Source organism: Merops nubicus, unplaced genomic scaffold (genome assembly GCF_000691845.1).
Source record: "Merops nubicus isolate BGI_N331 unplaced genomic scaffold, ASM69184v1 scaffold20011, whole genome shotgun sequence".
In the NCBI taxonomy this organism is placed as follows: Eukaryota; Metazoa; Chordata; class Aves; order Coraciiformes; family Meropidae; genus Merops; species Merops nubicus.
The window spans coordinates 1-12,142 of NW_008587848.1; the positions used below are offsets into that span (position 1 = coordinate 1).

At 54.5% G+C, this 12,142-nt stretch overlaps 1 protein-coding gene across 1 annotated transcript; it reads right to left on the minus strand.

The window, feature by feature from the left end:
- Positions 1–6: 6 nt before the first annotated feature.
- On the minus strand, positions 7–9,329 carry YWHAG (tyrosine 3-monooxygenase/tryptophan 5-monooxygenase activation protein, gamma). Its single transcript, XM_008949093.1, has 2 exons — positions 9,309–9,329; positions 7–714 (listed from the first exon to the last, which is right to left on the minus strand). Exons 1-2 carry the CDS (start codon positions 9,327–9,329, stop codon positions 58–60), a joined length of 678 nt encoding a protein of 225 aa, XP_008947341.1. The 3' UTR covers positions 7–57.
- Positions 9,330–12,142: the final 2,813 nt, after the last annotated feature.

Here is a 12,142-nt window from a genome sequence, read left to right on the forward strand (position 1 = left end):
AAAATAAAGACTGCAGTAGTTAGCATCAGCGTGCGGCTGCCAGTCCATCGGGGGGCTCTAGTTGTTGCCTTCTCCGCCGTCGTCGTCTTGCTGGTCGCTCGTCCAGAGCGTTAGGTTGTCGCGGAGGAGCTGCATGATGAGCGTTGAGTCCTTGTAGGAGTCCTCGTTGAGGGTGTCCAGCTCGGCGATGGCGTCGTCGAAGGCCGTCTTGGCCAGGTGACAGGCCTGCTCGGGGGCGTTCTGGATCTCGTAGTAGAAAACGGAGTAGTTGAGGGCCAGCCCCAGCCGGATGGGGTGGGTGGGCTGCATGTGCTCCTTGCTGATCTCGTGGGCTTCGCTATAGGCCTTCTCCGAGGACTCCACCACGGTCGCCCTCTTCTCCCCGGTGGCCACTTCGGCCAGGTAGCGGTAATAGTCCCCTTTCATCTTCAGGTAGAAGACTTTGCTCTCGTACTGCGTCTCGCTGCAGTTCTTGATCAGGTAGTTGTCCAGCAGGCTCAGCACGTCCTGGCACACGGCCTCCAGCTCCTTCTCGATCTTCTCGCGGTAGGCCCGCACCATTTCGATCTTCTTCTCGTTCCCGTCGGCGGAGGTCTTCTGCTCGATGCTGCTGATGACCCGCCAGGAGGAGCGCCGTGCCCCCACCACGTTTTTGTAGGCCACGGACAGCAGGTTCCTCTCCTCGTTGGACAGAGGCTCGTTCAGCTCCGTCACCTGCGTGGAGAGAGGGAGAGAGAAGAGACACGCTCGGGTTAAGCCCCGGCCAGCCCACGTTCCCATCCCGTGGGCAGGAGGAGGCTCGCAGGGTCCTGCTCGTCATCCAGCCTCCGCTCCCGGCCCACAGAGCCCGCTGGAAATCACGCCGTGCTCTGGTCCCCCAGCGAAAGGGGTGGGCTGGCTTTTATTCCAGGTATTGTCCATCTCTTGAAAGGTCAGCCTTTGCCAGAATGAGAAAAATCTTCCAGTGAAGAGACATCTCTCACCCGTGAGATGAGAGGGACAGTCCCAGCAAGAGGATGGAGACAGTCTGGGGCAAGAGGGACCAACGTGGCTATGGGGGTTCATGGCCCCGCTCCCCTGAGCGCAGGCCACGCTTCCAAGACGCCTGAAGAACACGTTGGATGTTAAATCACAGCTGCCTGAGGCCCCTGGCCCTGTCAGGCCTGAGAGGCTCACCCAGTCGGAGCACATCCTGCCCACAGGGGATTTTCTCCACTGGTGGAACGGTGTTAACTCACAGCAGTGACAGACTGGGGACGGAGAGCCCGGAGCCAGCGGGCTGCCAACCCCACCTCAGCTGCTAACCCCACTGGGAAGCCTCACGTTTGATGTTCCAACAGCACCACAGAACTGCTTCAGCGGAAAGAGACCGTTAAGATCATCGAGTCCAACCATTGCCCCAGCACTGCCAGGTCCCCACTGCCCCGTGTCCCTCACCCCACATCTCCACGGCTTGGAAACCCCTCCAGGGGTGGGGACTCCACCACTGCCCTGGGCAGCCTGGCACAGCCCTGGGCAACCCTCAAGGGGAAGACATTTTATCTAATGTCCAACCTAAACCTCTCCTGGAGCAACATGAGGCCTCTCCTCTTGTCCTATCACTCGTTCCCTGGCAGAAGAGACCAACCCCTACCCAGCTCCAGCCTCCTGTCAGGGAGTTGTTGAGGGTAACCTCATTCCAGTTCCCACAGCCCCATTCCTGGCAGCACCTCTGAACCCACTGAAACCACTGCCCAGCCTCCCAGGCAGCTCGGGCAGGGCTCTGCCCACGTGTCTCTGCACCCTCAGAGCACATGCAGCAGCCCAGAACGTGGTAGCAGCCAGGCTGCTCCACTCAGCTGGGCTAGTGCCAGCTGCCAAGTGGCACTCTGAGCCTGGGTACAGCCACTGTCCCCTTCCCCAGTTACACGCCCCCACAGGGCAGGAGCCTGCAGGGCTCCTCTCAGTCCTCCCTTCTCACACGGATTAGGTAATGGTTTGGATGTGAAAGGCTTCTGCAAATACTGACTCATTTTCAAAAGCCTCTGTAAGGACAAGGTGTGTTCTGGGCCTAGATAACCACATTTATGGTGGTGATCAAGAGGCCAAGGGCTCATGCTGGAAGGTGTGGGATGGTCCAGCCCAGAACCTCGTTGGAGTGGCCTGGAATGACTCATGCTTGCTCACACCATATCACCCTGCTGGTTTCAGCAGCACCCACCCCTGCCTGCAGCTCTCCTCGTAGCTGTTCAGCCATGCTCTGCCTCACGTCTCCTCCCAGCACCAAGCTAGAGCTCAGCCTCAGATCCCCACCCAGCACACGGAGTACTTGGTCTCTGACCTGGATTCCCTCTGCTCCTTCCTCAAGGCGGAGGCAAGAGCCTCCACTCCCCCCTCCCGCTGTGGTGCGGACCTGTGCTGCTCCACGAGCTGCTCCACAGCCTGGCAGGGAGCCACCAGCAGCCCTGCTCCATACCGAGGGGTCTTGCTGTGCAGACCAGGCAGAGCTGGCCTCTGTGCCAAGGGCAGAAGGTGCCCGAGGGGCCAGGGAAGCGGGGGTCACATTAAAGAGGGCACAGTCTCCTGGAACTGTGGGACAAGGGGCACGGGCAGCGTGCCAAGGCAGCTCCCAGCCTTCACGCCCCGAGGGAAGCAGGGGGTGTGACACCCAGGCCACTCAGCAGCCCCCGGGGCCCTGCCCCTCCTCTCCCAGCTGGGTTAAGGGTGGCTGCTTAACCCCAGGGCATCACACTCAGCCCTGCACCCAGCCCAATGGCAAGGGGTTGAACACCCGGTGAGATGCTGACACGCTGCCCCAGCCTGCCCCGAACCCTCCGCCCAGAGCTCTCGGGTTGTCTCTGATCTCACAGGACTTAAAGAAATGACTCCACCCGTTCTTCCCTTTGAGCAACGCTGTGCAAACATCAGTTAAAGATACTATGAGGTTAAAGCCATCTGAAAGATGCTGGAGCACACTGAAAGTGGCCTCCTGCCCCACAGCTCATGGGCTGTCTGTCCTTGGAGACAGTAAAAACTTCACCAGGCTACTCAGGGTCTTGTCTCATCTAAGTTGCCCTGCTTTGAGTAAGGGAATTTTCACCAGGGCCTGTTGTGACAAGGAATGATGGTTTTAAATGAAAAGAGGGAGATTTAGACTAGATAGGAGAAATTTTTGACATGGAGGGTGGTGAGCCCCTGGCCCAGGTTACCCAGAGAGGCAGTTGATGCTCCACCCCTGGAACCATTCCAGGTGAGGTTGGCCAGGACTCTAACCAACCTGCTGTAGTATCAGATATCCCTGCTCAGTGCAGGGGGGTTGGACTGGATGACCTTGAAAGGTCCCTTCCCACCCAAACCATTCTGGGATTGTATGAACTGGGACTGGAAACACCCAGAAATCCCAGCCTGACTCACTCTTACCTTCCCGCTGTAAAAGCAGCGTCCAACATTCACCCTCCAGCCACACTCCAAGAGACTTGCTGACTCCAACAGTTTTGTCCTGACACTGGCCATGAATGTCAATAACCACATGAGGCCCTGGTTTTACTGAGCCTCTGAGCAGAGATTTTGAGTGTGGACCAAGCAGGTGACTTTAAAGCTGCCCCACAGGGCCCTGGTTTTACTGAGCCTCTGAGCAGAGATCTCAGTTTTGAGTGTGGACCAAGCAGGTGACTTTAAAGCTGCCCCACAGCTGGGTCTGAAGATACTTATCACCACAGAAAGAAGTAGATTTACCTCTTCTCTCCAGAAGAGTCTTGCTGGAGGACAGATTTATCAAAACTACAGGGAATTTCACAGGATTAGCTTTGCCATAAACATTTAAAATTCAAATCTATTAAGGATTACAGAAGAGAGTTGCCTGTCAAACTCTTTTCAACAGCCTCGCTGACGGATGGCAGGCACTCCTGTGGAGAAAGCAGGTTCCTCCAGGGAGCTGGTGGGGAGCTGATCAAAGCAGAAAGGGAGCCTTGTTAGCTGGGTAACTGCTTTCCAGCAGCACCTGGGCTCCCAGGAGGGCAGAGCCCTGCAGGGAAATGGTGTGACATGGCCAGACAGGGACTGCATCCCTCAGCATGAGCAGGGGGAGGGGAAGAGGCTGCAGCCCCACACGTATTTCAGTTTACAAAGTGGGTTCAATCAGGCCAGAGGCAAACCACCAAGCTCTGGCAGTTTACAGTGTTGTGCTGAACACCTCCCATGGAACATCAATAAGGCAATATCCTGCACCAGGCCTGGATTAAATTGCAGCTAACATGGCACAAGCCCTTTCAGAGAATTTTTGCTGATGTTTGCTTCCAGCATCCAGATTAATATTCCTGGAACCCTCTCCTTTCTTAACTCAGACCCTGCAGGGGTCTCACCTCCCTGAAGAAGGGCAGCACCCTCACATACAGGCCAACCCTATGAGCATTAAGTCACCTAATGCCACTCCCAGCACTGTTACATGGAGTTGGAGACTCCAAACATCCAAAGAAAAATCTCAGTTTGGCACCAGGAGGGCTCGGCAGGAGCACAGAGCCACCAGCCTCTGGCTGGAAGCCACCCTGCTCTCTTCTCCACAAAGCTCACTCCTTTTGGAGCTGGACTTCCCCAGCTGGCAGCAGAGAGGAGCAGAACTTGCACTGCTAATCCCAGCAGCTGTCAAGCCTCATCTCACCCCCGTGCCCCGGGAGATGTCGGGGTGGGGGGCAGGAGATGCACACGGGTGACATGGAGTCAGGGCTTGCACATGGCAAAGAGCTGAGCAGCAGGAGCCACACCTCGTGCTCAGGCAGCTGGGAACTCGAGAGCTGGAAGACTTTTAGCTATTCTGAAAAAGAGAGAAGGCCTTTTCCACCTTCCTTTCTGCTGCTCCCCCCCAGACAAGCCCAGCCCCAGGACTGGCTCCTCACTGACGCAGAGCCCTCAGCCGTGGTGCCTCTGCAGGTGGTCTCACTGTCAAGAGCTTCTCTTCTTGTGCCCTGTCAGCAGAGGTGCCAGGAGCCAGACCCTCAGCAGAGACCCTGCCTCGGAGCTGAGAAGAAGACAGCCTGCCAGGGAGGGCTTGGCATGGAGCAGCCTCTACTGACAGGCTTTGGCTTGCAGGCAATTGCCACCACCACGCTGCCAGGCTCCAGTCTGAGCAGTGCCTTTGAGGGTGCCATGCCTGTACCACTCAAGCACCCTAAAGCCACAGCAGCACTCCAACAAACACTGCTGAAAATTCAGGGTCTCTCCTGCTTGAGAGCTCAGAGGTCTGGACAAATCAAAGCCCTGTGATCTGCAGCACAGCTCTCTAGAGGCAGCATGACCTCGAGGGTTCTCCCTGTCTGTGCCACAGCTCGGGCTCCTCCTTGGCACGCTCCCGACATGCCCACGGACCACACTGCAGCCAGGGCAGGTTCGAGGGTTCTCCCTGTCGGTGCCACAGCTCGGGCTCCTCCTTGGCACGCTCCCGACATGCCCACGGACCACACTGCAGCCAGGGCAGGTTCAGCCTCACACCGAGAACCCAGGGAGCATGAAAAACCTCACTGGCCCCTACTGCCAAGGTTCCTGCTCTCCAAAACCCCAAGGGTTGGTCTTACTGCACCTTCTTCCCAGAAGCATCCTCACGAGGAGGGTTTTTTGAGATCTAGGGGGGAGGTTTGCCCCCAGCCAGTGGCAGGTTAGTTGGCTTATGGGACTTATTCAGGACTCTTACCCTCCCACTTCTCACCCTGTATCAATAGGTCTGAAGTAATCAATTCCAAGTATGTCATGAAAGAATCATTTCTGAGGGCTCTTCAGTCGCTGCAGTGGAGATCCATCGCAGGATTTAGTTTTCCTGTTTACACACATGGATTTTCACTTAACTTTATAACCAAGTGCCCACCCATTTATGGCTTTGATGTCTTATCTTAAAAGATACAGCAGAGCAAGCTGAGCAGCCCCAGAGACTCTTCCCTGGGGAATACCATCAGCCTTTGACAGTTTAGTCTGAGTTATAAGCCTCACTTTTGCTTTTCTGATTGCCTACAAGAGATCCCAAGTCCTTGAAGACATCAGACATCTAGAAAGGAGCCAAGCTTTCCCAGAAGAGAGAGACAGGCAACCATGAGAACCCCAAACTCTTCACAGAGAACAGCTTTTGAACGTCACCAGAGCTCCTCTTCCACCAGGATACACAACAGCCATCTCCTCCTCAGCATTCCTGTCTCCCCTGTTCCATCCATGGCTTCTGCACCATGTAATTAGGTCTGTTATCTCTCAACAGAAGCCCTAGCAATTGCCTTCTTTTCCTTCACCCACAGCTTTATTAGTCACTCTGAGCCCTGGCTTGAAGATCCTCTTTCCTGCTTCATGTCTCAAAAGACAACCACGCTTTTGAAGCAATGTTCTGGCCACAAGAACCACCACTGAAGTTCTTACATGGCCTGAAGCCACCAGCAAGGGGAGCAACCAGCACACAACCACTTGAGGCTCGAGCAGATGAGAAATGGCCACGAGCACCTGCAGCCATCCCTGTGCCCCCCATCTTCAGCTGCTGTCTCCTGGTGGGGCCCCCCTAACCATCTACAAGCACCAGATCACCTCCAGCAGCCCGGGTGCTGGACTGCCTGGTTTTTCTGTCCACGTCTCACTCTGTGCCTAGCTCCTGAAGAACTGGCTGCCCTCAGGCACATGAAATTGTCACCATTCCAGAGCCTGGGTTACAGTCACAACCAGATGTCACACAGCCCAGTCAGGAACAGCTCCTCCTTGGGATGGTGTCCTGTGACACCACCACGGCCGTTGGGAAGATGCTTTTCTTAAGCACTGTCCTACTTTGACACAAAAAAGTGTTAAACTAGACCTAAATCTAAAATCTCACCAGATTTCACTTATTTGGGTCTTTTCCCCACCTCTCTTCAAGCCTTCCCCCCAATGTCATGCTTCCAAAGTAGAATTCACACTGAGGTTCTCCTCTCCCTGCTGACTCCCTCCACTGTCTTCTCTGCTCATGTTTTATGTCAGCGTGGCCACGGGGACTTGCAGCTGCAGGTCAAGCCCTTCCTCCCATCTCAGACAAGACCAGAAAAGCAGCAGCAGGCTGTGGGCAGAAGTTAGTTCCCCACTGCTGTCTCCTCTGACTGTTTCAGAATGAATAATCACATGCCAGTTCCCATTTCTCAGGCTGGTGGGGCTGGCTCTTGTGGCAGGAGAGCAGCTGAAGGCACGTGGGATGGTTCTACCATTACCTTTCAAGCTGCTCTGAGAGGATCAAGGACCAGTGTCTGCAAAGTAAGATGTTTTTTATTGCTTGTAGCATAACTGGATCTCAGAAGCTCCTCAGGCACCCCAGACATCCATTAGGGTTTCTGCAGGTTCTTACAGTTAATAGCAGCTTTCATCCCACTCTGCTGCCTTTAACATTTCAGGTAACTCTGAACCACCCAAGACAAAGCCTTCGAATGGGAAGGGAGACATGAAAACCAAGAGCTCATTTGTGTCAGTGGTCTCTGTAGCTTAACAGCTTCTCAAGCCAAAGTGAAATTCATCATGCTACACACAGGGTGGGTCAGTCCTGGAGACTCTGCAGATCTCCACTGTAGGTCTGGCTCTGGTGGAGTTCAGCTACAGAAAAAGCCAATTTCAACTCCTTGGGTCACCCCTGCATGGGAAAGGTCACAATGGAGATGAGGAAGCCAGTGAGGAGGGCTCGGAGCTGACCTGACACTGTGTTTGGGGGCAGCAGCTCCAGCCCAGCCCTTATCTGCAGTGCTGCAGCCCCAGCTCAGCTCAACGGCTCAGGTCTCTCCTGCTGCAGGGCACAGGAGATCTGCCTCCCAGCTCCTCCTGCAGCTTCTGAGATAAGGCAAGCACAGGGGAACAGCCGCCTGCCTCCTGAAGGTGGCTCCCAGGTCCATCAGGAGACCTTGCAACCTGCCGGGGCCACTGAGCAGACAGAGGGCAACCCAGACACATGGCAATGGCCAGCTGGAAGGACTCAGCCCAGCCACACAGAACCACAGGCTGGTTTGGGTTAGAAAGGACCTTTCAAGGTCATCCAGTCCAACCCCCTGCAGGGAGCAGAGACATCCCCAACTAGAGCAGGGTGCTCAGAGCCCCGGCCAACCTCCCCTGGGCTGGTGCCAGGGATTGGGCAGTGACCACCTCTCTGGGCAGCCTGGGCCAGGGGCTCACCACCCTCCGTGCAAAAAAATTCTCCCTTCTCTCTAGTCTAAATCTCCCTCTTTCCATTTCAAACCACCACCTCTTTTCCTGTTGCAACAGACCCTGCTAAAGAGGCTGTCCCCATCTTTCTGACAGGCCCCCTGAAGTACTTCCCAGCACAGGCATCACGTCTGCTCTTCAGCTGCACCAGCACAGAGCTGCAAACCACTTCTGAACCAGCACTGCCCAGGCTTGTGGCTGCTCCCACAGCTACTGTCTGCTCTCTGAGCCATGAAGGAACAATGCCCAAGCTCTTCTTGTCTTCCTCTTCCTCCTCAGCACCCTGATTATTGTCAGCCTTGCTGAAGGACAGGCTATCACACAGGATGGACACCAGGCAGGGGACAACTTGTTTCGCTGTCTTGCTGCTACTTGCTGCCTCCATACTCATCAAAAACTCTTGGGAAAAACAACCAATCTCCACTGGTCTAGTGCCTTCCTGCCACCAGATGGAGAAAGCAGCAAGTGGAACCACATCAGTCCCAGCATTTAAGAGGACTGTCACTCAGGGCTCATCACACCATCTCCAGCAGATGGGAAACCAGCACCTTTGCCTCCTGACTGCAAAGCAACAGAAGGGACATCAAGCTACTCCCTCCCCAAGATACAGCAGGCTGGCAAGTGTCACCTGCCTACTCGTGTGTTTCTGCAAGCAGCACAAGATCACCACTGCTGCTGCACCACCCAGCAGCCTGGGGAGCTGGGTTATCCAGCCTGTTCCCTGCTGAGATGCCTTTCCTCCAAGCTTTACGTGGAGCACATGGAGAGCAGCTCCACTGCTGTAGGAGCTCAAACACGCTCCTGGAGTAGAACCCAAGGAGATAATCTTGAAAGGACAATGACAATTTGGTGATTTCTATGGCCTCTTCTGGGCTGCACTGAACTTCTCCAGGTGCAAGCTGAAAAGTTCTTGAAGGGCAACCACAGCTCTCCTCAACATTTCTGTATGAGTTTTAAGACTTGATTTTTCTTCTTTCCATTCAACCATTATTGTTCTTCAGAAAAGTTCATCTACTCAGAGGCTTTTTACCTGAAGCAGCCATCGATGGGATGACCACCAGTCACTGCTAGAGTCTGAAGACTTGGTCAACATAGGGGAAGACTGACCTTCCCTCTCCCTCCCTTTTTTTTGGCAAAAAAACCCCAAGCTGGACAGATTTCAGGGACTCCAGCATTTAAGTAGGGACATACTAGATAAAGGAACCAAGTTTCATGTGGGGAGGGTGTTTAGTGCTGCTGGGAGGTTAGCTGCTTAAAGACTTACCTCACAGCTTCCCAGAGGACTAATCTGGCTCAGATATTAGTGTGTTCCTGCTCCCCCCCAGCCCCAGGGCCACCAGATCATCAAATCCTCCCCGCAGCCTCCAGTGCCAGGCCAACACCAGACACTTGTCCTTAATCAGGGGCTCAAAAAAACGACAGCATTGTGCTGCAACCATGATCCCTGGTCAGTTGAACCAAGCAGAGAAAGGAGAGACCACGTGCCAGGGGCAGGACACCCCGGGAAAGGCCGAGAGGAAGTCCTGGCTGCTGAGGGAGCCTGCTCCCACGTCTGCCAAGCAGAGCAGTTCATAGCTGGGCAACTCCTGGCTGCCTGCACGGCCTCCTCCTGCATGGCAGAGCCAGTGCTGCTCGGGAGGGGGAAAGAGGAGAAGCTGCAGCCACGCAAACAACTCCAGTGCAGAAGTGTTTAACTGCTTCGTGGCACTACAAGAGGGACGTGGAGCTGCTGGAGCGTGTCCAGAGAAGAGCCACGAGAATGATCCGAGGGTTGGAGCAGCTCTGCTGTGAGGACAGACTGAGAGAGTTGGGGCTGTTCAGCCTGGAGAAGAGAAGGCTCCCAGGGGACCTTATTGTGGCCTTCCAGGATCTTAGGGGGGCTACAAGAAAGCTGGGGAGGGACTTTTTAGGATATGGAGTAACAACAGGACTGGGGGGACTGGGGCAAAGCTGGCAGTGGGCAGATTCAGGCTGGAGGTGAGGAAGAAGTTCTTCCCCAGGAGAGTGGTGAGACCCTGGGATGGGTTGCCCAGGGAGGGGGTTGAGGCCCCAGCCCTGGGGGTCTTTAAGGCCAGGCTGGAGGAGGCGCTGGGCAGCCTGATCTAGTGGGAGGGGTCCCTGCTCATGGCAGAGGGGTTGGAACTGGGGGATCCTTGTGGTCCCTTCCAACCCTGACAGATTCTGATCTGTTTTAGCAGAGGACTTTAGAGCCCTAATGGCTCAATGGTTGGACTTGATGATCTTGGAGGTCCCTTCCAACCTAAATGATTCTATGATTACCCCACGTGCTTTGGGAAGGGCTGCTTGTCAGGCATCAAGGAGAGGTTCTGGAAGTATCACAAAAAAACCCCAGGAACCAATCCAAGATTTTTGCTCTAGGTCTTTTGGTCACAGAACCAGCAGTTCCTTGCAGTGACTGAAACATGTTTTACCAGATGAAGGAAGAGACTTTCTGGAACACCCAGGTGGACCCCAGCATGCCAGCTCCACAAAGGGTTTCATTTCCACACCAGTGAGTAAGGTGATTATTCCTCCAGATGTACTTTACCCTCCCACTGCTTCAGGGATTTCAGGCTTGATCTTAAAATTGTCTTTGCTAGAGGTGTGTTGCTTAATTTCCTAAATGAACTTGCAGAACAGAAAGTCAAGTTTGTGCTCTGGCAGCTTTCTGGAGCACTGCAGCCAGTTTTCAGTTACCAAGAGGGTCACTTTACTGTTCTAGATCTGACTGTGGGTTTAACCACCCTCGCCTGGCTCCAGCTCCCTCCTCCCAGCTCTCTTTTAAAGCCCAGGGGACAACCCGCACAGATTTGATCTCAGTTCATCATGGGTGACAGAGCCCCTCAGGCACCTATCTCTTGACACCACCAAACGGAAGGAGGCAAGCTCCCAACTTCAAGGTAATGAAATATTCATCCCACGTAACAAAGCCCAACAGCACCAACAGGCAAAGCCCCCACGCCTTCCTCAGCTGGGTGGAAATCAAAGGCTGTTAATCTTCCCCAAGTCCTCACCCACCGCTGAATACTGAGCATTAGCCTTCTCCAAGTGCAGATCTCCTGCAGCAGTGTCTGTTAGCACACAGCACAGCAACAGCTTCTCCAGCTACTATTAATAACCTGCAGGCTGCAGAGCACCACAACTGTCCACACGACGTGTCCATCAGCAGCCTCGTTAGCGCTCAGGCTCAGGCATCTCCACGGGGGTTTTTAGAGCCTCGCTGAGACCATCTCAGGGAAGAATCAGAAGCCCACTGACAGGCCAAGTAGCTTTGCCTGGTGTGTAAGCACAGACACATCCCAAGCAGGCCAAAGCATCCAATAAGATCAGAGGGAATTTGCAAACAATTAAGGAATGTTTTGTACTTTGAGTCCCCGCAGACTCGCGCTCTGTCCAAGGGCAGCTGCCTCCAACACCCAGAGACTGACTCAATTCTAACATCTCCTTCAGGGAAGAAAAAACATTAAGTACTCTAATCCCTAATCTGGGGATCACTTTAAGGGAATCTCATGCCATCATCAGTGACATGTTCTCCAGTTTCTCTCCGACTGCTGTTAACTAATGCACTACCCTTGGTCAATAGATCACTGGTTTGGGGCCAAAATTCAGGTTTGTTTAACAGCCAGTTGAGCATGTGCTGGGTGATTCCTGAGATGACTGAGTCTGGGTCAGCACAGGAAAACCCCAGACTGGGGGAAGTTTGTATTGAAACGGGCAGACAAAGGCCTTTGTTTCAGCAGCTCCACGAAGGCCTAGCTTGTGAGAGACCTCTCAGCAGAGCTCCCTGCAGCCTGAGAATTGCTGCCTTGGCACTTCAGCTCCATTTTCCAGAATTTACCATTCCTGAGAGCTCCCAGACCCCACCAAGCAACTGCACTGCAGCCACCACGAGACTCCTGGGTGGCCACTGAGCCCTGCACTCCACCAGCCCCAGCAGGTCCCAGGGCTCTGGCCCACTGGAGGGGCTGGAGAGCCCCAGCAGCTCCGG

What these genes read in the sequence shown, in the direction of transcription:
- YWHAG (XM_008949093.1), bottom strand. Translation starts at nt 9,329, where the DNA reads ATGCTGGAGTCCCTGAAATCT. An exon ending in TGCTGGAGTCCCTGAAATCT is followed by an intron (nt 715 to 9,308) that starts GTCCAGCTTGGG and finishes CTCTCCACGCAG; the next exon opens with GTGACGGAGCTGAACGAGCC.